At 54.7% G+C, this 25,223-nt stretch overlaps 1 protein-coding gene across 1 annotated transcript in view; it reads left to right on the forward strand.

Annotated features, from left to right (window-relative positions):
* Positions 1-1,623: 1,623 nt before the first annotated feature.
* CDH22 (cadherin 22) overlaps positions 1,624-25,223 on the forward strand; it is a 66,611-nt gene continuing 43,011 nt past the window's right edge. The window contains exons 1-3 of the mRNA XM_023251172.2: positions 1,624-1,903; positions 10,116-10,410; positions 22,583-22,702. Of these exons, the coding sequence (XP_023106940.2) occupies positions 1,649-1,903; positions 10,116-10,410; positions 22,583-22,702 (670 nt within the window). The 5' untranslated portion in view covers positions 1,624-1,648. The remainder of the gene's footprint in view (positions 1,904-10,115; positions 10,411-22,582; positions 22,703-25,223) is intronic.

The following is a 25,223-nucleotide window of genomic DNA, read 5'->3' on the forward strand; positions in this document are numbered from 1 at the left end:
TGCTCCTCTGCCCTTTCTCCCCACCGGCTCAGATGCCCCCTTTTCCAAGAAACAGCCCTAATTCCCTCCCACCCACCTTCCCCTTGCAGACACAGGTGCCCACTCCCTTCCCGGAGCCCCTCTTACAGCCCTGCTCACACTCTGCCTGGCACTTAGGTTGTTATTGGGAGGTCTCATCCCCACGCCTCTAAACTGTGAACTTATTTTTGTCCAGCCCAAACCTGGCCAAGCCGATGCCCCGTGGAATTGAGTTGTTGAACTGAGCGGAACTGGGCTTGGGGAGAGGGGTGGAGATTGAGCCCCTCACCTCCACTCACTTTTGTCGGTGCCTAAAATTCCTCCATTAAAGCAGCATTGCTGTCCCCTGTAAACACCCACATTAAGCCATTATTCATCATTATGGCTTGAGTAGGAGTTAGTCCCTCAGATCCTTTTTTGCTGAAAGCAGGATCTGATGGCGGGGTGAGGGAGGGGGAGATGGATTGATCTGGGGACCGTGGTGCTGGTCCAGGGTGGGGGTGGGGGGGAGAAGTGTGTCTCAGACCCTGCGAAAGGAATGTTTTCTGGGGGAATGTGAGACACCGTGGTAAGCTCAGAGGGCTTGTGGCCCTGCCCAAAGTCACTCGACACCTCCAAGCAAGGCCGTTGGGGACTCATGTGCCCCATCTCTGAAAGGGGCTGTGCAGGGACGAGCAGATCCGAGGGCCTTCCTTGGGCTCCTGGTTTGGATGAAGTGACCTCTCACCTGCTGTAAGAAGGCAGGAGTGTGGGTGGCAGGCTGGGTGCTGGATTCTGTGCACCCAGGAGGCCTGGGTCCTGGCAGCCCTTGAAGACCCCTTCTAGAAGGACCTGCTCCCTCTCTGGGGCGGGAGATTTCCAGGGGCTGGGCTGGGCTAGATAGATTGTCAGCCAGCGTCAGGGGGAACAGCTGGTAAGGGCCCTGCTCCCGTGGGCATGGGGGCTCCTGGAGGGAGGACCACGGGGAAGGAGCCGGACCGGGCCGTGAGAAAGTGGGCGGAGGCTGAGAGAGGACAGGCGTGTGATGGGAGTTGAAAGGAAGGATCCAGGGCTGGGGGCAGGGGGTGGGGGTGGGGAAAAGGGGCAGACCAGACCCTGGCCCAAGAAGGCCGGGATCACGACGACGGGTCACAGCAGGTGTCTAATTAGTACCTAAAAGAAGAGCCGTCGACTCAACCAGCCCTGCCACCACAAGGCGCCCCCTCTGACGTTTCTCTTGTTTCTCTCGCAGGATCGGTCCGGTCGGGACGGCCCCTAGTCCTCCAGGGACCCGCCCGGCCGCAACCAGCACCCCTCCGCGCGGGGACCATGGCGCACGGCTGTCTCGGGAGCCGCGGGGGCGCCGCCTGGTGATCCGGCCGCGGCGGCGCGAGGGGGGCGCGGGCGGGGACCCCGGGGGCCAGTCCATGCCCCGGGAGCGGCCGCGCCCCCTCCCCCTGCAGCCGGGCGCCCCCGCCGCTGGGCGGCGCGCAGGGCCGCGGGCCTGTCCGGGTGCCCCGTCGGGGGCGGCGCCCCGGCGGCCGCGCTGAAGCCACCATGTGACGCGGCGCCGCTCCGTGCTGCCACCGAGCGGCGACGCCCTGGTGCCTCCCGTCCATGCTCCTGGGCCCCGGCCCGGCGCACGCCAAGCATGAGGCCGCGGCCCGACGGTCGGGGGCTCCGGGCGGGAGCCGCGCTGTCGCCCGCGCTGCTGCTGCTGCTGCTGCTGCCGCCGCCGCCGCCGCTGCCGGGACGCCTGTGGGCGGCGGGCACACCCGCGCCGGGGACGCCCGGGGCTCGGCAAGACGGCGCTCCCGGCGCGGGCCGCGTCAAGCGCGGCTGGGTGTGGAACCAGTTCTTCGTGGTGGAGGAGTACACGGGCACCGAGCCCCTGTACGTGGGCAAGGTAAAGTGGGCCCCCGCACCCGCTGCCCCCGCGCCCTGGACCCCGGAGACACCCACTGGGAGGCGCGAGGGACCCCAGCTCCCCTAACCCCCGTCCCAGTCCCTGGTGCCTCCGCCCAGCCGCGCCCCGCCTGGGGCAGACGACGGGGTCCTGCCCGCCGCTTCCCTCCCCTGCCCCACGCCCTCCTCCGGTCCCTCTCCCCGGTGCGTCTCGGAGAGTGCTAGTAGGTAAACCCAGGCCCCCCGTCTTGCATCGAGAATGTAGGAGCAAGTTTGCAGATCTGCTCGTGTCACACACGTATTCTCTCCACTCTGCTTAAAATTCTTCAATAGCTTCCCACGCGCTTGGGGTCAAGTCCAAATTTCGTCCCGTTGCCCACAGAGATCTGGCTCCCCCTGCAGCCCCGTCTGCCACACTCCTCTGAGTTTCAGCCCCTGGGCTCTCCCGCTGGTCCTTACAGTGCCCCGCCCAGTCCTGCCCCCGCCGCTTTGCCTGGGTGATTTCCTCCCCGGCAACAGGTCGGTCCTGCTCTTTCTGCTGATTACACTATATTGACACTCAGGTCTCCACTCAAATGCCACGTCCCCAAAGAAGCCATCCTGACCACACCAGGCGTGGACAGATCCCCTGTATGTGGCCATCCCTCCCTGTCATGTGCCCTCCAAGGTCTCCATAGCTTTCCTTCATAGCACTTAATTAGGCATGTGTTTGTTTGATTGTGCAGTTCATGTATGTTTTTCCTATTAGACCCTGTTTGTTTTGCTTACTGTTAAATCCAGCACAGACATTGCTCGCAAACTGTTCATTGAATGAATGAATGAATGAAGAATGAATGAAAGTGACTTTCTCAAACTCCCTGAGTAAATGCTCGTGAATGTGGCTAAAGATCTGTGCCTTCGGAGTGTGTGAAGCTGGGAAGGACTTTTTTTCAGCCCTTCCAATCCCTAGCCCCGCATGGAGAGGCAGAGGCTAGTAAGATCCAGCCTCTGCCATTTGGAGGCTCCCCGGAGTAGCAGAAATGCTCTGGTAACACGTTACAGGGTAGCACCTTGCACTGAGCAGACGGTCAACAAATGGCATCTGTTGGCTGGCTTCGTGGAGGAGAAAAACACCTGAGCTGGGTTTTGGTGTATGAGTAGGAGTTCATCAGGCTGATGAAGAAGAGGGCATAGCTTCTGCAAAGACTTGGAGGCCTGAAGGAGGCTGGCTTATTCAGAGGCTTGTCAGCAGTTGAGATATGGAGGCAGAAGCTGCTTCTAGGGTACAGTTCTCTGGTTTCTGCTGAGGCCGGTCAGCCTTCCAGGAAGTTTTGGTCGGCCGACACGGGGAAGAGACCAACTCTGGAGTTGCCTGTGTGCTTAACGAGTCTGAGAATTGGGAGACTGACCAACGTGCTCATTTCGGAGGCTCAGGGATCAGGGAGGGGAGGAAAGCCTTGATGTAAATATCTAGGTTTGTCTTGCAAGAAACCTAGATTTTCTTTGGGTCTAGACACAGTAATCCCTGGTCCTTGGCTACTTTCCCTCCAGACGTGGCCTCAAGGTCACCCAGCCAACTAGTGGCAGAGCCGAGGGCTCCTGACTCCCAGCCAGGGCAGTGAGGTGGCAGGGCTGGCAGAATGGAGTCAGGGGGTGGGGAAGAAGGAACCAGTACCGTCTGGGCCGTAGCTGATGGTGAGGAAAGCTAAGAAGGCAGGCTCGGGGGCCAGACGCACCTGAGTTTCGGGCCTGGTTTTGCCAACCCGTGAACCATATTACTTTGACCGAGTTACCTCACCCCTCTGAACCTGTGTCTTCATCTGTAAGAGGGCGGCTACAAGAGCCCGAGTCCTAGCGTTGTTGAAAGGATTAAGGAAGAAAACAGCCTATTCGGTGTTCAGCCTGCCGCATGTTCGTTGTTGTCTCCTCCTCGTTCTCCTCTGAAACACTCTCCCAGACATTCTCCAAACCTCTCCCAGACGCCCAGGCCTGGGAGATGGACTTGGGTCCAGGAAAACCCCAGAGAGACGGAGAAGGGCTCGGACACATCCACCTAAACGTCAGCTTGATGATCTCGGGTACCTGGGCTCTGTTGTCTGCCCGGCCACTGGGGCCCTGAGGCCTCCCCAGCCACCCAGGTCCTGCAAGGATGAAGGAAACCCGCCCCTGATTCAGCACTTTGCACTGCATCCGGCACGCGTGGAAGCCTACCTCTGTCTCCAGGAAACACCGTCTGTCGCCTTACTAAGTCCCTTCATTATAAGGCTGGGAAACTGAGGCCTGAGGCAGAGAACATCATACCAAGGTCACCTAGCAACCTGGTGACCAAACCAACCCAAGGGACCCGACATCCCGACACCAGCTGCGGGCCCAGTGCAGTGTAACTGCCCTTGGCTGTGAGCCAAGCACGTGCCCCGCCCCGGTGTCCTTCTTCTCCTTGAGGAAGCCTCTCCCAACATCCCCACTGCTGTCACGACGACGGTGTTATCCTCCCCTCCGGCATCTTCACCCCGAGCCCCCCTCTCTTATTCCCAGAGCCCACCTCTGTGCGGGGAGGAGAGAGAAGTTTCCACCCCTTTGCAAACATTTGCCCAGAGCACGCTCTCTTCGGAAAAGCAGCATACAGCGTGTGGCTCCAGGGGGCCGCCTGGAGCCAGGCAGCCGGGCTCGGATCTCAGCTCTGCCCCTTACTGTCTCTCTGATCTTGGGCACGTTATTTAACCTCTCTGAACCCTGGGTTCCCTATCTGCTGAGACGGGCTGTTACTATCCCCTCCTCAAAGGGTTGCGGTGAGGGTTCCCCGAGTTAGCATATGTCAAGGACCTAGCATAGCTCGTACCTGCACCTGGCATGTGCTCCATATTAGCTTTTATTATTAGAGGTCTCGCCTGGTATTCCCACCACCTCGAGCCTCCCAGCTACACAGAACACTACAAACCCCTGCCCCAAACCCCGAAAGCCTTCTTGGCAACCCGATGTCCTGCTTTCTCACCACGAAGCGGTGCGGGGGGTGAGGGGGGTGGGCAGGGGCAGGTGGTCTCTGAATATTCCGTATTCAATAGGAATATGAAGAACATGAGCTTGGACTTTTAAAAACCACCTGTCTCCTTCCCAGCCGAGCCCCACCTTCGTGTGGGCGGTCATATGTGCACACACGCATACACACACACACACACACACACACACACTCATACCACACTCTCTGGCTCTTTGGGAAGCAAGGACTTCTGGTTTCTGTGAATTCACTGCTTCCTGGTCCCCCGCCCCAGGGAGCCGCTGGGAGCATCCGTCCTTGTCGAATTCCAAAGGTAGCTTAGCAACCGCACCATCCGCCGAGTGAACCCCGGGCGCCCAACGGTAACCTATTTTACAAGCGCCTTCTTCATCACTCACCGCCAGACTCCTGTCGGCACCCGGCACCCGCAGGAACCGCCGGGGCCCCGTAGCGGGTAGTGGTCGCCACCCAGGCCCCGCACCGGCGGCGGCTCCCTCCGTGGTCCTGCCCCCTCAGCAACCCTGCCCACCTCTTCCGGGAACCTTCCCGCAGCACCCACCCTCAAATCAACCTCCCAGATTTCCATACAATCTGGGTACTTTGACTAATCCCTTTTCCGAACTGTAATTTCCCCCGGGGCTTCTGTCAGCTGGATGTGGATTTTGTAGGATTTTTTAATTTTTTTTAAAAAAAAAAGATAGAATTATGGGGTCAGCACTTATGACCAACTCCTGTGGGCGGTGAGATCTATTTTAGATATACAGCAGGATTAAAGTGGGGAGGAGAGCAGATTTAATTAAGTTGCTAATATTTAAAGAAAATTGATGAACTCCTGGTTTACGAGAAGCACAGGCGTGAACAGACCCCCTCATTCTGGGGGGGGGGGAGGCTTTTTATTTGATTTGCTTTCCGTTTAAATCCTGGACTCGTTTTATTTGCGTAGCTGCGCTGTCCGTTTAATTGTCTTTAATAAGGAAAACGTACCTCTGCTCGCATTTAATTTTGATTTAATTAGGAGGAAGTAATTAATGGCCTCATAAATCCCATTTTTCAGTTCCCCCGGGATGAGAAGCCATCACTCTTGTGTTTTCCACAATGTTTGGGCCAGTCCACACTCGAGGAGGAGGCCGTGGAGGAAAGAACCCAGGATGCAGAGTGAGGCCTCAGGGTTGCCTCCTGTTAGCTGTGTGACTTTAGGTGGAATATAGACCCTCTCTGAGCCTCGGCTTGCCAATCTGTGCAGTAGGGAGAGAAAAACCTCTGATTCACAAGATCATAATGAGACATCAGTGAGGTTACGGTAAAGGGTCTAGACGTGTGTCTGGTGGCTCTTCTCCACCTGGGGTTTAACAGTGATCGGATCCTCCAGAAATCCCAGAAGGCAGCTGGGGAGTCTTACCGGCAGCTGTATGTTTCGTGTTCACTTATTCAATACGTTTTGGTGCCAGGCTGTGTGCTGGGTCCTGGGTAGATGGGAACGAACAGCCACATGCTTGGTCCTCAAGGCTCTCACGTCTCTCACGCACACGTGCATATACTCTTACACACATGCACACGCGCACACTCCATTCTCTCACTTCCCCCGTACTTTCTCTGCAGGCCCAGGCATGGGGAGTTCAGCGGCCACGAATCAAAGTTAGTCCACACCCCTGAGGCTCAGGACAGCTGGGGAGACAGATGTGCGACACTGAGGTGTTTGGGGGAGTGTGGAGCAGGGCGGGGAGCGTGCGCAGGACGAAGTGGGGGTGGGGGGCACCTCAGAGGATTGCCTGAAGGAGAAAACAAGCTAGGTTTAAAAGACAAGAAGGTAGGGGCGCCTGGGTGGCTCCGTCGGTTGAGCATCTGACTTCGGCTCAGGTCATGATCTCGCGGCTCGAGAGTTCAAGCGCCGTGTTGGGCTCGCTGCCGTCAGCACAGAGCCCGCTTCGGATCCTCTGTCCCCTCTCTCTCTGCCCCTCCCCCACTCACGCTCGCTCTCTCTCTCTCTCTCTCTCTCTCTCAAAAACGAACATTAAAGGCAGACGACGGTACTAGAAGGTACTAGATGATGCCCCTGTCTCTCCGTCAGGTCAGGATTTCAGCCTGTGGTCTTGTGTCAGGAGACGGGGACGAAGGGTGACCCTTACTCCCTCCTGAGACCGGGGTGGGAAAAGGAGACTAATTTGCATCGAACACCTACCATGTGCCAGAAGCTTCCACACATTGTCTCATGGATCTTTGGAGCGCAGGGGAGCAACAGCGTGTCCTTCACAGATGAAAAAACTGAGGCTAGGAGAAGGGCAGCTTCTGCCTCAGGGCCACGCAGCAGGGCGGTGGAGAGGCTACTCCGGTGGCTGGTCCTGAAGCCAAAGCCCGTCACCTCTCCTGATCTGTGATGTGCAGTCCTCTCCCAAATGATGAAAGAGAGGCCGCCTGTGACTGGGGCCGGGACGAGGCAAAAGGGGTGTGTGTCCGGGCCCCCTCCTCCAGCCAGACTGACAGATTCGCAGGGGCCACAGACGGACAAACTGCACTTTGGAGTCAAACAGATGTAGGCCCAGCTCAGTCTCCTCACCTGGGAAAGGGGGATACATTGATGTGCATCTAATTCCATCGTGGAATTAGATTTCTACAGAGGCCCCACAACACATCTGGCACATAGTAGGCGCTCTGTACATAAGAGCACTGTCCTCCGGCCTCCACTCACAACCGAGAGTCTTGAGAAGTGTCCTTCTGGGATAGAGACCCAGGTGCACTTTCTGACTCCGGAGCTGGGACCCAGGCAGGCTGGGCAGGCAGCCCCAGCCAGGCCCAAACCCACAGCTCTGAGCTCTTGGTTCTGGCCCACGTCACTCAGCCCGGTCTGACTCTGCAGTCCCCGGAGGGTAGCCACTGGGCCACCGCGTAAGCCCCAGGTCATTCTTCACAGAAGGACCTCGGTGACATCACCGCTGGGTTCCACTCCTTCCTCCCCACCCGTCACTCGTGAGCGATCCCTGCCCGGAGTCTGAGTTCACATGCAGGCAAGTAAGGTCTGCAGGGACAGGATAGAGAGCCAGGGGACAGAAAGGGAAGGCGGCGATGATCTACAGAGGGTTCGGGTCATTATGAAGTGCTCTCCTTTAATCCTCACTGTACCTGTGCCAGAAGGGTTTGATCTAGTTTCTCAGGTGGGCGAACGGACTCAGAGAGGAAACATGAACAAGCCCATGATCCCAGCGTGGGTGAGTGATGGGATCAGGAGATCGGCTTCCCGAACTTAGCTGTGTGACACAGTGAATGACTTCCCCTCTCTGTGCTTTAGTGTTCCCATCTGAGAAATGGGGAGAATAATATATTTCCTAGGGCAGAGCTGAAAACTACTTAGATGATAGCTGTTAAGAGTCACCCCCCAGGCTGTCTGTTCCACCACACGGCTCAGAAACGTTCACTGACACAACAAGCAGGCGTGGAGGCACTCGCAGACAGAACGAGTTGACCCTCTCCTGTCCCCATCTCCCCTGGGCAAAGGTGGAGGGAAGACATAAACAGCAAACAGGAGAGACGGGTCTCCTCATCCCCGGCACTGCCGATGATTCAGGGCTGACGTCCTGAGATAATTTTATTGGGGGCATTAAACTGAGTTATGAGGTTTTTACAATCCAGCCACTTATGAGAAATCTATTAACAGTAACTGGACAGGAAGAAGGCTTCTCGGTGGAGCCCAGAACGGGCATTAATTGGGGCAATCTATAACAGGACGGGGACCCGGAAAGGTTCCACCAGACGCCTCCATTTACTCCCCGCAATTTCTGCTGAGAATCAGCAGACTCGCCAAAAAGAGAGAGATGCCCATTAATCGGCTAATGAAATATGAAAATGTTTATGGGCCATTCAATCTTCCAAATGGCACTTCTATAATCCACCTTTCAGACACAGAGTTCCACTAGCAGAATTTATACCCGGGTTCCTCCCGCGTGGCAAGGGGTGGGCGTTCGTCCCTCTCCGTGACGACTTCATTGGCACCTGTTATCCTGCTGAGTGGGCTGGGGTACATGGCATCCTGGCCCGAAAGGGGCCTTAAGGATTCTGTCATTCGCATTCAATCTCTGTAGAAGCTTAGAGCGGGGCAGAGACCCCCCCCAAGGTCACCAGCTTCATTGGATGATTTTCCCTGTGCCTAGAGCTGCCTCAGAAATTTGGGCATTGGAGGATCAGGACCTAGGTGTTTCCGTTTCGGAGAATAGCCTTCCTCCTGGTCCCTTGCCTAAGAAGTCTGAGTTCAGTGAAAACAGCCTGGGCTTTGGAGCCTCACAATGCCTGGATTAAATCCCAGTTATATATAGCTAACATTTAGTAAATAATATAATAATAACGATAGCTACCATTTATTGGACACTTATTATGTCTCTGGCAGGGCTGATTTTCAGCTGGTACACACCAGTACAGTTGAGCCGGTCGTTAAGATAGTGGAAAGGTAAATAATCTCTCTCCTCTCCCTTGGCCCCAGTTGCCTCAGCATCTTGGACCTCTCCCTGATCCCGTAGCCACAGGGTCCTGCCTGGCCCGGCAAGGGCCCTGCTGCGATGCCATGGCAGTGCCCCCGCCATGTTGGCTGGTAAATATCACGTGCCCCGTGGTGCCAGGCAAGTGCTAATATCTTCTGTGGACTTTAAACTGAGCCCCCCAGCACCTCGAGGAGGGAGGTGCCCGTATGATCCACGTGTTACAGAGGAGGTGACTGGGGAGGCCCAGAGAGGTGCAGTGACTTGTGCGGGGACACCCAGGGGGATGATGCTCTAGCCAGGGCCACGTCGCGCTGCCTCCTCCTCCCCGAGGGCTGCTCCCAGAAGGCTTGACGACGGAGTGAGAAAGCCCAAGCCGGAGGCCAGATCCGTTCCTCTAGCTGTCTGACCTTGAGCAGACCATCCCACTACTCTAGTCCTGAGGAGGAAAAGGAAAAAGAAAACCAGCTATAAAATAAAGATAGAAAACCTCCTCTAGCAGGTTGTTTTTTGTTTTTTTTTAAAGAAGTACGTGAATTGCTTAGCACAGCTCCTGGCACGGAGGAGGTGCCCCTTCGGTGTGCATTCCCTTTCCTCCCCCCTCCCTTTCTCTGCTCCCTGTCCCCACCACATGCCAGGCTCAGAGTCTGGCGGGGGTTGGACCTAGAACTCAGGATGAGGTCAGAGACAGCCATTTGGAAGCTTGTTCGAAATGCAAGCACCAAGGCCCCCCCCCAGACCCACTGACCTGCCCCCCCCCCCCGCTGCCTCCCCAGATCCACTCGGACTCGGACGAGGGTGACGGGGCCATCAAGTATACCATCTCAGGCGAGGGCGCTGGGACCATCTTCCTGATTGATGAGCTGACGGGAGACATCCATGCCATGGAGCGCCTGGACCGGGAGCAGAAAACGTTCTACACGCTGCGGGCTCAGGCCCGGGATCGCGCCACCGACCGCCTGCTGGAGCCTGAGTCGGAGTTCATCATCAAGGTCCAGGACATCAACGACAGCGAGCCCCGCTTCCTGCACGGCCCCTACATTGGCAGCGTGGCTGAGCTCTCACCCACAGGTGGGCGGCGGGCTCCAGAGGCGCGGGGCTGAGCCAGGGCGTGGGGGAAGGGGAGCTACGGGGCTCTGAGTGGGAGCCTGCTGTGGGACTGGCTGACACCCTAGAGGGGCAGGAGAGACAGGAACCGCTGCTCCAGTCAGGCAGGGGGTACGGGCATGAGCCCAGGTGCCCGCAGGGGCTCAGGCATAGTTATGACCCGGTCACAGCTGCGCCCCTGGACAAAGGCACACACATGACCTCGGGCACATTCACGGACACAGACCCCACACGGACACGGCCCTACGTGTGGACGCAGCAACACCCTGGGACACGGACACGCCCCACGTGCAGTCACGCACACGGGCCCAGCCCCACTTACAAGTTCGGCTGACCTGCACACGGCCCTTCCCCGGAGCTCAGCCCCACGCAGACCTCGCACGGCCCTTGGCCACAGCCCCTACACAGGCGCGGGTGCACCTGCCCACAGGCGCTCCTGTACCTGGAAACGGCCAGAGCCGAACGCAGCTGAAACGAGGCCCAGCCACACAACCAGACATGACCTCACCCCAGCACAGCCACATACGACCCCACTCAGGAAACAGCCCCCCACACACATGGAGCTGACGCACAGACACAGCCACCCCTACAGAGAGACACGGGCAAGAGCCACAGACAGACGTTACCCCCCGCGGGCCAGGCTCCACCAGAGTGTAGTTACAGGAGGCCATGAACGTGGGTGCAGGCTGCTGTAAACACACACACACACGCGCGCGCAGGTCCGCACGTATGCCTGGTGTGCAGGTGCATTCACACGTGAGTGTGCAGTGACCAGATGTGGCTGGTCAAACGGCACTTTAAGGCCTGTGCGTGCACAGGACGTGCTATGTGTCTGTTTGAGTGCATTCATTCATTCATTCATTCACTTAACAAGCATGTACAAGGACCTACTATGTGCCAGGCACTGAGAACATGGCATTGAAAAGGCAGACAAGTCTCCCCATCACAGAGGATAGTTTCTGGCTGAGGAAGACAGGCGGGAAGCAAGTGAACACACACATGTCATTGGTCTGGGAAGGCTTATCTGAGGAGATGACATTGAATGGAGGCCTGAAGGTTGTGAAGGATGGGCCCTGGGGGAAGAGCATTCCAGGCATAGGGAACCGTAGCTGCAAAGGCCCGGAGGAGAAGTGGAGACGCGATCGGGTCGTGCAGCCCTGTGGACCGTAGTCAGGGCTTTGCCTTTTATGCTGAGCAAGCCGGGAAGTCAGTGGAGAGGATTGTGCAGAGGACGGATACAATCTGACTTCGTTTTAACAGGATCCCGTGCTGTTCGGTGAAAATTAGATGGTGGTGGGGCTGGCCGTGGGGCAGGGACAGAAGCAGATTGCCCATTGAGAAGGATATTGCAATTACCTGGGCAGGAAATGATGGTGGCTTGGAACGAGGTGGGACCAGTAAGGGTATAGAGAAGAGGTCGACTGTGAGGTGTATTTTGAAAGTAGAGCTGAAAGCATTTGCTAATGGATGGGATGCGGGGTGCGAGAGAGAGACAATTCGGGGATGATTCCCGAGATTCTGACCTGGGCAATTAAACTGACGGGATTTCCATTTACTGAGACGGGAGGAGCAGCTGGAGGAATAGGTCTGGAGGACGGAGGGACATCAGGAGTTGGTTTCCATCGTGCTGAGTTGGAAGTACTGATGAGACAGCCAAGCGGAGACCTTGCGAAAGGCACTTCAATATATAGGCTCGGTGGAGAGATAAATCGAAAGTTGTCAGTAGCAAAGACCCGTGGACTTTCAGAGCCCAGTGATTACCGAGAAATCAATTTTGAAAATGGGGGAAACTGAGGCTCAGAGGGGCAGTGATGTGTCCATGGTCACACGGCAAGTCTTGGACTTCCTTGGTCCTGCAGCCCCTACTCACCGACTCAGACTCTGGCCCTGTCTCGCTTCATCCCAAACGGACCAGAAAGACCAGAAAAGACCAGAAAGGTGGGAAGAGATGAGGCTGGAGAAGGAAGCAAGAACCATACCCGGAGGACTTGAGGGAGGCACCGAACCTGGGAAAGACTTAAGCAAGGGAGCGATGGGCATTTAGAAAGCTCCCTCTACTACAGTTCGGAGAGCGGGTGGGGACAGGGGACTCAGAGGGAGGCATCCACCAGGTCTCCACCACTTCACCCCCACTTCAACTCTGAGAGATGGCAGGACTGATGGTAGCATCCCCATAGGACAGATGGGAACGCTGAGGCTCAGAGAGGAGAAAATGTGCCCACCGTCACACAGCAAGTCGGTGACTGAGGAAGTCAGGGCTTGGGTCCCAGACTGTTGGAGTGGCAGTGTCTCTGTGTCAGACTTGGGCGAACCAAGGCCGAGAGAAGGGCAAGGGCACATCCAAGGTCACCCAGATTGTTGGAGGCAGAACCCCCCACCCCCACCCCACCCCACCCCGCACCCGCCACCGCCGGGTTCGTGAGTATCAGCCTCAGGCACCCCTGTGCTGCCTCACCTCCCTCTCCCAGCCTCCTGACTCTGACATTCAGCTCAGGGAAGAGTCAGGCATTGGGACTCAACTCGGACAAGCCAAGGAACCCAGGAGGGGGAGGGAGGAAGCAGAAATTAAATTAGTTTATTTCATTTGAGCAACTTTTTGAAGGGAAAGCAAATCTGACACCGGGGTGCTTGCGGAGACTGCAGGCGGCTTTGAAAATCAGTCACAATTACTGAGCCTCCTGATCTGGGCTGAGGAGGGCGGGCCCGACAGGCGGCACCAGGATCTGGGCAGCTTCGGAGATCAGAGGGAGCAGGGACGCAGCTTGGGACATGAAAGGCGGCGGCGCTCGCAAATTAAACCGCTCACAGCTTAAAAAGGAAGGGAAGTGTGCCGGGGGCCTCCGATGAGCCACGCTTCTGAGGAGGGGCAGCCAGGCAGGCCGAGCCTGATGTGGTGAAGCAGGTCCTGCGGCCGACAGTCAGGAGGCCTGGCTCCCTACGTGACCTTGGGCAAGTCCCTGCCTCTCTCTGGGCACAAAGTGTTCTTCTAAGCACCGAAGGGGTTCGTTCACGCAACAGACATTTACTGAGTGCCTACTCTGTGCCAGGCGTTGGGGATGCTTAGGAAACCTACCTACATATAGAGCAAGGAGACAGACAAGAAAGAAATAAACAAGCCAATATAGCATCAGCCCTGTGGTCCAAATGCTGTGAAGCTAAGGGAACTGGGCATTATATTGGGGGAGTGCTATTCTAGAAAGAGGAGTCAGGGTGGCCTTTTTTTTAATAAAAGAGGACATTTGAAGGAACCAAGGAGCTATGTGAAACAGTGGCTTAATACTTTGTTGTGCACCCACATTACAGTGTATTGTTAAAATACAGACTGATGCCCCTATTCCCCCCAGGGTTTTTGATTCAGCAGGTCTGGGCTTTTAGAAATGTTTGCATTTTTAAAAAATTCCGAGGCGATGCTGCTATTGCTGGCTCAGGAACCACACTTGGAGAATCACTAAGCTGGAGGGAGACTGTTCAGGCAGCGAAAACAGCAAGTGCAAAGGCCCTGAGGCATTGTGTGTTTGTCACCTTTGAGGCATAGCAAGGGGTCAGTGTGGGTGAAGAGAGGAGTAAGAGAGGAGGGGAGGGTGTCCAATGAGATCAGAAGAGGTTCCAGAAGCCGGATCATGTAGGACGTTGTAGCCGTTGAAAGGATTTTGGTTGTGCCGTGATCGAACTTATACTTTTAAAGGCCGACTTGTTGGCCACCATGTTGAGAATAGACTTTCGGGGACACACTTGGAAGTAGGGAGATCAGCGCGGAGGCAGCTGCGATCATGCGGGCGAGAGGTGAGGCTGATTCGTAGGCGAGTGTAGGGTTTAAGAAGGAATGGGATTCCAGATGCCTGTTGAAGGTAGAATCAACAGGGTTTGGGAGGGATTGGATATTGGGGGGTGAAAGAGAGACAAGGCAAGGATGATGCTGAGATGGGGAATGCTCCAGAAAGAGCAAGATTACAGCACAAAATGAAGACTCCACTCTCAGACATGTTAACATTAAGACGTCTACCAGAAATGCCAGTGGAGTTGTCAAGGGGACAGTTGGATCTCTGAGTCTGGAGGTCAGGAGCTCGATCAGGGTCAGAGATTCAACTGTGGAAGTCATCAGCAGAGAGGAGGAACTTAAAGGTTGAGGCTGGATGAAGTCAACAAGAGAGTGAGTTTTGAGAGAAAAGACTTGGACTGGACAATCACTTCATGTTGGGGGCACCAGACCCCTACCCACGAGTGTCACAACCTGGCCAGGGGACAGCAAGTCTCCGCAGGGCTTTCATGCACGATCCAACTGCACCTACTTATTAATGCCAACTACGTATAAGACAGTATGCTTGGCACTGTTGAGGATGCAGAAATGAGAAGTTCAAGCCAACACACATCTATTAGCCACTGCTTTATTCTGGGCACTGCAGGGGATGTAAAGATAAGTAATTGAATTAAATCCACAAATGTTTATTAGCACCCATTATGTACAAGGCCTCCAGTATACTTGGCTCTGTCTGGGTTGCAAAGATGAGTCACCTAACTTAGCAAACATTTATTAGCACCTACTTTATATATAGCCCCAAGGGGGTAGAAAAAGAAGCAATTGCTTTCAATTCAGTAAACACGTGTTAGTGCCTACTGGGTACATGGCAACTTTGCTAGGTATGTGGGGATGGAGAGATGAGCGAGACACTCCCCCTGGCCTCAAAGTGGTGTCAGATCAGTTTCGTTTCTGGGGCCAACTCCGGTCAATTGGCAGTGACTGTAGGGTTGTGTTGAGAAGGAGTCTGAGGCCTCGTTCAAACTCTGGAGAAAACGCCGCAATCGATTAGTGATGTCTGCTGCGAGCAAAGGCAAGAGAACGGGGTGGCTCATTTGAATTTTTTTTTTAACGTTTATTTATTTTTGAGACAGGGAGAGACAGAGCATGAACAGGGGAGGGGCAGAGAGAGAGGGAGACACAGAATCCGAAGTGGGCTCCAGGCTCGGAGCTGTCAGCACAGAGCCCGACGCGGGGCTCGAACTCACGGACCGCGAGATCGTGACCTGAGCTGAAGTCGGACGCTTAACCGACTGAGCCACCCAGGCGCCCCCGGGGTGGCTCATTCGGCAGAGGATTGGCATTGTTGGGCCCTGGGACTGGGGCTCAGTGAGCTGTGGAAATGGGCAGGGGCTCTGCCATGGCTGGTTTTTCCACGTATCCCAATTCCTCTGTGAGCAGCATCTTTAATAGATGGAAAAGAGGCCGTTTTGCAGTACAGTCCACGCTTCTTGGGACATTTACTAAATAACAGCTGTCAGCCAACACTGCTTTCGCAGAGCTATTTCCCTTTATCCTCACAATCCTGGGGAATAAGCAGGGCAGGTATTACTGTCCTCATTTAACCAATGAGGAAATAAATGCAGAGAGCGATAAAGTAACTTGCCCGAGTTTCCAGAGTAAGAGCTGGGGCCAGAACCGGACCCAGAACCCGGAAACAGAACCCAAGCCACTGGCCTCAGCCTGTGTGGGAAACAGCCAGGCACAGGGCCTTGACGGCTTGCAAAAAGCGCTTTCGCGTCCCTGATCTCCTTTCGCTCCCCCCGGGCGCTCTCGGGTCAAGCGCTGACATGCCCATTTCAAAGCTGAAGAAACTGAGGCTCGTGAGGGGAAGGAGATAAAAGTTGGAAGAACGTACTCTCTGACTGCTGAATCCTGTGCTAGGGGGAGGGGGGCGGTGGCAGGGAGGAAAGGAGGAGGGCAGGAGGCAGTGTGTTCCCCAAGGGTCTCATTTGGGGAGGGCAGCAGCAAGCTGGGAGCCTCCAATTGTCCTGTCTGCAGCCAGAGAGAGTGTGGCTCAGCAGCCCTCGGGCCCAAGCCAGGAATCAATCGCTGGCCTCTGCAGAGACAACTTCTAAAGATGTTTTTAATTAAAGTCCAGGAAGATCTATATGTGCAATATCTCCTTGCCTAGCAACGGCACTGGCTCTCACCACCCAGGATCGGCGGGGGCGGGGGTGGGGGGCAGAGGACAGGAGAGTTTTTGGTGGGGAGAGGTGGCAGAGAGGAGCAGAGGCCCTGGCCCTTGGGAGTCGTCCCCATGGCCCAGGGAACCTGGACGGTGAAGACGGTATCCCTGCCTTTCTTTGTTGTTTCCATCAACAAGTTATTCAACAAACACGAGCACCGTCTCTAGGCCAGGCCCCGTGCAAAAGGGTCCGGCACACAGTGGGTGCTCTGTAGATGTCGGATGACTGAATGGAACTGAACTGTAAGCAAAAAAAAAAAAAAAAAAAAAAAAAAATGTTTGCTTTCTGCAACAGGCAGAGGGATCCTATCGCAGACACTTGCAATGTTTCTGTCCCAAACAAACAAGGTGACCAGACTACTTACTAGAGGGTCCCCTTTAAACGCGGAAAGGACAGAGAGCACAAAGGTCTCACGCTGGAATGGAGGAGAGTCCTTTCTCTCAGGGGGACAGATTAGGCTCCCACAAATATTCAAGGGCTGCCTGCACGGGTGAGTCCGTGGCTGGGACCTATGAGGAGAAAGGGAGGGGACAGTGTCGCAGAGGTCACTGGAGCCCCTGGAGAAGTGTGTTGGCAACATAGGGCAGCCTCGTCCAACGGAGCCAGAATTGCTGCTTCTTTTTGTCCCCCCTCCCACTCTCTCCCACTCTCCTCTTGCTTAATATGTATCTCTGCCTGTCTCTGTTTCTATATAAGTCTACTTTCTGACTTTATCTCTGCATTTCTACTTCTTTCTGTCACACTCCGTGTTCCACTTTCTCCCTGTCTCTATGTATCTCTGCCTCTCTGCTGCTCATCTCTCTGTCTCTGTCCTAATTTCTCCCCATATGTCGGAGTATCTGTTTTCCCACTTTCCTCGCTGCCCGTCTCTCTGAATCTCTGCCCCTCGAATCCCTTGTCTCTCCGTCTCTGACCCATTTTCTAGCCCCTTCTCTCAGTGCCCCCCTCTCTGTCACTTGTCTCTGGGCCTGCATCCTCCCCCTCTGTCCCTCTATCCCCCTCCCCTGCAGCCACACTCCTGCATTCTCCAGCAAGTCATTAGGCTGCCCTGGCTGGGCGGGCGAAAGCTGTGGAGGCCAGCCCAGTGAGCCGGCGTTATAAGTGATGATCAAAGAGGGAGCTGGGAGGGAGAGTTTGAGAAGGGGTTTGTTTCCCGTGTAATCTGAACGTTCCCAGGGACTCGACAAGTGGTTTTTAATTTTTAATAGAAAGCATTCCGCGCCGTTCTGGCAGCAGCAGGGGGTGGGACTCATTTTTTATAAATGTTTGAGAAGCTAAATGTGAGCTGAGGGTTTCCCCAGGCCCAGCAGGGCAGCAAAGGGAGGTAGGGAAGAGGCAGGATGGTAATAATTACAAACATCTTCGTAATAATGACACTTGGTCACCTCGTTTGAGGACTCTGTTCTTTTCCAAAGTGCTTCTTCTCTTTCATCTCATTAAAGGGCCTCCCTCACCCAGGGAGGCAGGAAGGAGGAGGTGTTATCTCCATTTCACAGAAGGGGAACTGAGGCCCGGTCAGGTTACTTTTCCCACAGCCACGCAGCTGAGGAATCGGCGGGGATGACTTCCTTAAAGTCCCCTCCATACAGCACCACCTCCTTCCTGAGCTAACTGGGACTCCTCCTGGGAGTCCCAGAGCACAGATAGTCAAGTTGAGGGGACAAGAGAGGAAAGAATTCTGGCCTGGGAACCAGGCCCCGGGTTCCAATTCTGACTCCATGACAAACCATGTCAGAGCCACCCAGATAAACCAGAGATGAGGGGTGACCATGTCCCCCCGCTCCTGATAATGGTGCCCAGGCCTCTCCTACTCCAGGCCGAGGACGCAGCCCCAGAGACCTTCTGACCATGCAGAGAGAGGAGAGAGGAATAAACGACTGAGCGCTGCTACATGGCCAGCTTTAGCAGCCGGGTACATCCATTATCTCTAGTCCTCGGAGCATCCCTGAGAGGCAGAGGGGCGTCCTCTAGATTAAAGGTGAGGAAAGAGGTCAAACAGGGAGAAAGATTTGACCAAGGGCACAGAGTGAGGAAGTGGTGGGATTTGAACCCAAGGGTCACCCAGGGTCATCTCCTCGCAAGAGGGTCAGCTGTCTCATGCTGGTTTTGCCTGGGAGGAGCACTGCTGACTTGGTGGCGTGTGTCACCCTTACTTCTTCCTTCCAGGTTCCGGTCTCAGCACAGGTGCAGTGAGTCCAGGAGGGTGACCTGGTGGCTCCAACAGACCTGGGTTTGAGTCCTTCCCTACCACTTACTAATGGTAGAACCTTGGGAGGGTCATGGAGCAAAGGCTCAATGACTCAGTTTCCTCATCAGTTCAATCAGGGGTTTGGTTTAGGGCGTCCGTTCTTGGCCTGGGATGAACTTAGAATCACTGTGGGAGCTTTTAAAAATACCCTTGCCTGTGCTCCACCCCAGGAGAGCGCTGTTGAATTGGTCTGAGGTGGGGCTCAGCATCAGTTTTATTTTAAAGCTCCTAAGAGATTCTAATGTGCAGCCACGTTGAGAAACACTGGTTTCTGTGCTCTCCAAGGACCAGCCTTTCCATAGCTAACATTCCACATGGAACCCTGGGCCCTGAGATCCTGTTTTACCCAAGAATCATTTGGGCAACCCTTCCCATGCCAGCCTATAGGCCCTTGACCCCATGTAGCTCAACAGCTGACTGGCATAGGCACCACGACAGTGACCAGCTCATCCTAGCCAGTCCCGGCCTTGCCTCTGGAAGTCTGAGCTTGAACCAGCAGCTCCTTGCCATTCCCCTCCTCTACCCTCCCTCTCCTTTCTCTGGCTCTTCCCTCTCTCCCTTGCCTGTCTACTTCGACTCTTATTGACCTCCTACTTGATAAGGCCAGACACAAGTGAGTTTTGATATCAGATCAGCCTGGGTTTGAATCCCGCCTCTTGCCAGGTGAACTTGGCCAGGCGCTGTCCTCAGTTCTGAACATGGGAAACCTATTTGTGTTCTCACAAGGATCCCGAGAGTTTGGGAGTAATACTACCCTAATTTCACAAATGAGGAAACTGAGGCACAAAGGGCTTCATTACCTCACTCAGCCTCATTTCTCTGTCTCTAAAGGGGAAATCTTACTAGAGCTTACTTCAAGCTTATTTTGCAAATTCCATGAGATAATATACGTAAATGGCTTATCGTAGTATCTAGCACAAAGTAGTTATTCAATAAATGTAATCTATCATTATCATCAGATAATGATATATAATAGTGGGTTTTGTCATCATTTATTATTAATTCACATTTTCACCCTTCCCTGTGCATAGCAGTTTCCTCATCTGTAAAATGGGACTGATGTAGGATTGTACTATGCTTGTTCCTATCAGCTCACAAGAGGGAAATAGTGATTTTCTGTTTTGTGAGCCAGTTGATCCACATTGGTAGCTTGAAACTGGCCCCGGTGAGAGTATTTGGAAATCAACATGGAAATCAACAAACACTACAAAGCAGGGCCTTCCTCCCCACCCATCTACCCCTTGGAGACGATGGTTAAACATTTACCAGCACAACACTGCATCCACATCATACAGTAGACCTGAGGACTAAAGGAGGGATTGGACATGATGGTCATTATATATACAAAGTGCTGAATGTAGGGGGTATGACCCCGAGGTGGCCTCATAGCAGCCATAGGCCTGGCACCCTTTTCTCTGCTCATTCTGGGCTACGGCTGACTTGTGAAGAAAGTAGGAGGGGGTCTGGAGCTAGGGGAGCCAGTGGTGAATCACTGACCCTTCACCATCCCCACGTGTCGGCATTAACTGTAATGGCTGCAATAAAGAATCCCGGATTGGGGAAATGATTCCATCATCCCCGCAGGAGTCCCTGGGATGCAGCCAGGGAGACAGGGAGAGAGAGGGAGAGAGAGAGAGAGAGAGAGAGAGAGATCAACCATGTCCCTGGGGAGTCACTCAGCCTGACATTGTGCCTTGTCCAAGGGTGGGGGGAACAGGCAGAGGAGAATGACAGGGAGACCCTCTCTCATAACAGTTACAACAGCTACTGTTTATTGAGCACCCACCATGAGCCTGATGCTTTATGTATCTTCGCCCTTTTCAGCATGTCTGTGAGGGAGGCATGATTGTACTCTTGTATACTGGCGTGCCTTGCCTCCGAGACAACAACAACCTGCGTTTACGGAGTTCTTAGCAAGGGCCAGGCACTGTCCTCGGTGCTGAACATGGAAATCTATTTGAATTCTCAAAACCAATCCCAGCAGTTTGGTAGTGCTATCATCCTCATTTCACAGAGGAATTTGAGGCACAAAGGGATTTGTGACGTGTTCAAGGTCAAACTGCTAATAAGTGGCAGACTCATCACTGATCATGATTAAGTACCCTGGGCCACCATCCCCAGAGCCACTCTGCCTGTGCTGACTCTGCCACCCAGGAGGGCTTTGGTCTCAGAGAGTCCTGGGCTCAAATCCCACCACTTCCTCTCTGTGTGCTCTTGGTCAAGTCTTTTTACCTGTTTGACCTGTTTCTTCACCTGTACCCTGAAGGGGCCCACTCTGCCTCTCAGAAACACTATGAGGGTGAGAGATGATGGATTTAAGTGGCGGGTGAAGCTGGACATTCGCTTCTCTGGGCAGCCCTGACGTGGTTGACATGGAACCGCAGCTGCCAAAGAGAGGCGCATTGCAGGGCCGGTTTAAGAGGCTCAGGCTGGGAGGGGGGACACGGAGAAGGAAATGAGAAATGCAAAAGAGTGAAAAATAAATACATGTGTCTGTCTGGAATGATCGAGGGCCCCAGGCTGGAGGCGGGAGAGGCGGGCGGCAGGCTGGGCTTAGCAGAATTGCTGCAGTAGCATTTCCAGAGCCTCACTCATTAGCCAAGCAGTGAATGGGCCTCCCCTCCCAGTGTGCCACCCTGCTGGCCCAGCGAGTCCAACTTCAGCCACAGGAGGGCCCCACCCAGAACTTCATCAGGTCTGGGCGCCATCCCCTCCCTAGCAGGGCACTCAGAAGGCAGCATCTGCTGGAAGTGAGGTCTGAGTCTCATCTCCTTGGGTGAAACTTGAGGTCTCAAGTCTCATCCCCTTGAGGTCCTGAGCCCCCCCCCCCCGAGATTCCTCTTGAGTCTTCTACCTCACCCCCTGCTTTCTGGAAAGGTTCAGATGGCCCAGAAGGCTTTGCCTGTGTCTCCATCCAACCCCTCCCCCACCCCTCCCCTCACCCCCATCCTGTCCAGCCTCACGTCCCAAGCCCTGATTTCGTCAAATTGAACATGATGTCAAATTAGAGCCATCTCTGGGACAGGCCGAGAGAAGCTCCCAGTTTAATGAGGCAGCGTCGAAAATCAATAACTTAATTGCCGCTGTTTGATGGACTTTTATCCAATTTATACTCTCCCCAGCAGCCTACGTGCAGAGCGTGCGGAGCATGTGGAGAAGTGTGTGTGTGTGTGTGTGTGTGTGTGTGTGTGTGTGTGTGTGTGTGTTTCTGGGGGCAGGGACTGTCTGGGCACCTAGGGGGAGGGGCGAGGAGGGCAGGAGGGCCCATAGCCAACTACTTTCCAAAGGGAAAGCTGGGCCCTGCCATCCTCCTGCCCCAGATACAAATGACACTGGCCTCTGAGCCCCAGGGAACTTGGGCTGCCCCAACTCTCATCGGGTTGGAGGGGGAAGAAGGCAGGAGAAAGAGAATTCCCTTGAGAAGTCAGGAGGGGCTGGGGTGGGTAGGGAGACCCCTGCTTTGTGAGTCAGGTGCCTGGTTTCCAGTCCTGGCTCTAACCCTGACCCTTATGGCCTTAACTGATGAAGATGACCATTGCCACCACCCACTGAGAGACTGAGCCTAGTCTGCCCTGAGAGTTTGAAATGCATTCCCTCGACGTTAAGAACCAAGGACTACCCCCATTTGCTGACGAGGAAACAGATTCAGAGAGGCTGCCTTCCTACAGCTGGGAGCCACCAAAGGGAGATTTGAATCCTGCTCTGATTCCATGGTCATGCTTGAGCCACAGGAAGGCCCCAGATCAGGAAGCGGGTTGGGAGTCGGTGTGGGGATGGGGACTGTGAGGGGACTAGCCATGACCTCCAGCCCGTATCTCCTCCCCCAGCTTCCCTGGGGTGGGGAGGACAGGCACAGCGGCCCCCGGGTGACCCCCCCGTCTCTCTTGGTCCCCCCGGGCCCAGGCACGTCGGTGATGCAGGTGATGGCCTCGGATGCGGATGACCCCACGTACGGCAGCAGCGCTCGGCTGGTGTACAGCGTGCTGGACGGCGAGCACCACTTCACCGTGGACCCCAAGACCGGTGAGGGGCAGGGCCAGGCCAGAGGGGCGGGGCCTGGGCGGACTCGGAGGAGGGGCGTGAGGGGGCGGGGCCAGAGGGCGGGCCAAGGTCTGCGAACTAACCCGACAGCGCAGAGGGTGAGGCCGGAGCGGGAGGCGTGTTGCCTGTTCCAGGGTTGCAGAGAGGGAAGGGCGGCCAGACAGAAGGAGCGAAGGGCTGAGGGACAGAAAAGAATAGGCCTGGGGGCGCCGGCAAGACTGGCAGAGAAACAAAGAAGCAGGATGCGGCCACATGGGGCGCCCTGAAAGGACTTCGGAGGTCCGAACTAAGCGGCCCTCGTGTCCTTGGTGCCAAACTGAGGCTAGTGTGGTCTGCAGCCCTTAGGGGGCCGGTCGTACGTGTATTCGGGGGAGTCAGCTGGTGGAGGGCATCTTTGCAGCAGTTGTGAACGCTCTGTTCAAAGGGCAGTTGTTACGGATCTGTTGGGAGGACCCCGTTGGAGAAGAATGACTTCCTGGCTTCTTCTCCCTTCCCCGGCACCACCAAACACAGCCCCCACTCACTTCGTCGGAGGTTAGAACCCGATGACGTCTCTGAGGGGCCTTGCCAGAGTGGCTGGGAGGGCAGAGGAGGAGAGGCCCAGACCAGAGAAGCGCTGCGCTGAGGTCACACAGCCAGCGGGGCGTGGCTGCGGGCGCCCAGCGGGGTGTTCTCCCTGCGCCCGCGGGGGAGGGGCAGGGCAGGGCAGGGGCGACGGCGGGAGATGAGACGCGGCAGCCCCGAATGTGTTTACCTGGTGCCGTCTTGGGACTCACAGTCCGGCGGGGGCTGGGGCACACGCACGAGCAGTTGGGATGCAAAGTAGTGGGAGGTGGTGGCAGCTGATCCCCCAAAGGCTCAGAAAAGGCGGTCCTGAACGCGACTCAGAGAGGGGCATTCTAGGCAGCGGGCTTGGTGCGGGCAAAAAACTAGGAAGGGAAACAACAGCCTGAGGCATGAGGGGAATTGTAAGCAACTCAGGACTGGGGAAGCAGGCAGGCTGAGATGTGACGTGGGCTGGCTGGCAGGGGCCCGACTGGGCCCAGTCAATATAAGCCAGGCTCAAGACCTTGGATTTTATTCTAAGGGTAGTGGGGAAGGGTGCATGTGCGTGATGGATCTGGGTTTTGGGTTTTTGTTTGTGTGTTTGTTTTCTTGGGGTCGGGGTTAAGGATTCCAGGCTATGAGCACAGTTATAATTGTATTATCTCACACATAGTATCTTTGTCATTTTTTTTCCTCCTTGCAAAAGTAATACATTTTAGGAAACATTCCAACATTTAAAAATGTTTAAAAAAAAAGAAAGAAGAAAAGGAAAAAGAAAACAAAATTCCTGCCCTTATCTCCAGTAATTGTGGCCCAAAGGTAGCCACTTGGTGTATATATCCTAGGAGATTCTGGACTCACTCACTTGAAAAATATTAAGTTTTTTAAATAGGTAACACACTTCAAGGTTCAAAACTCAAAAAGTAGTCCAAACAGATATTTAGCGGAAATTCCTCACCCCTTCCAGTCCCCCAGCCGCCCAGTCTGTGTCCCCAAGGCAACCAATGTAATTTTCTTGGATATCTTTCCAGAGCTATTCTATGCATGTACAAGAAAATAGGTACATGTATTTGTTTTATTTTTCTATACAAACGGTAGCTATAAACACACACTATACACACTGCTTGCCTTTTTCACTTAACAATACATCTTGAAGATTATTCTATATCAGTACATAAAGAGCTTCCTCATTCTTTTATTTAACAGCTGTTGTGGATACACTAAAATTTATTTCACCAGTCCCCTATTGATGGACACTTACGCTGTTTCCAATCTTTTGCTACAACGAACAATGCTACAGTGAATAACCTCATACATACATCATTTTGTGCTTGTGTGAGTATATCTGCAGGATAATTTCGGGGAAGTGGAGAAGCTGGGTCAAAGAGCACATGCATTTGGAGTCTGGATAGATAATGCTGAAATGTACCAGATTACACTCCCGAGAGCCACGTAGGAAGGCACCTGTTTCCCCTCCTCCTCACCAACACTCTGGGTTCATTGATGACTTTTAGGCAGGGAAGTGACATGCTCAGGTTTTCATTTTAACAAGATCCCTCGGGCTGCTCTCGATAGCATGGCTCAGAGGCGGGAATTGAATTCAGGGAGACTCAGTAGCCTGGGGTGTCCAGCAGAGAGCCCCAAAGGACAAACACCAAGGTCTGTGCCTTTTCTCAGCCCCTACCCAGCCTCCTTAACCTGCTCCATCCAGTTAGGGAGCCAAAGATGACACAGGATTGGTGGTGAGGGTTAGTTGAGATGCGGAGGAGGGAGAATGAGGGATGACAGTGAGATCCTGCCCAGGGCAAACCTTGGGGACCTGGATGAATGTAGGGGACTAGATTGAGGGGTTCCCACCTTTGGGTCTTGGGATGGGAAGGGGCCCCATCTACAGCAACAGAAGGAGGAATGTGGATTAAGGAAACTAGGAGCAGAAGAATGAGTGAATGTGCCCTGG

The sequence above is a fragment of the Felis catus genome, chromosome A3 (genome assembly GCF_018350175.1).
Source record: "Felis catus isolate Fca126 chromosome A3, F.catus_Fca126_mat1.0, whole genome shotgun sequence".
Lineage (NCBI taxonomy): Eukaryota > Metazoa > Chordata > Mammalia > Carnivora > Felidae > Felis > Felis catus.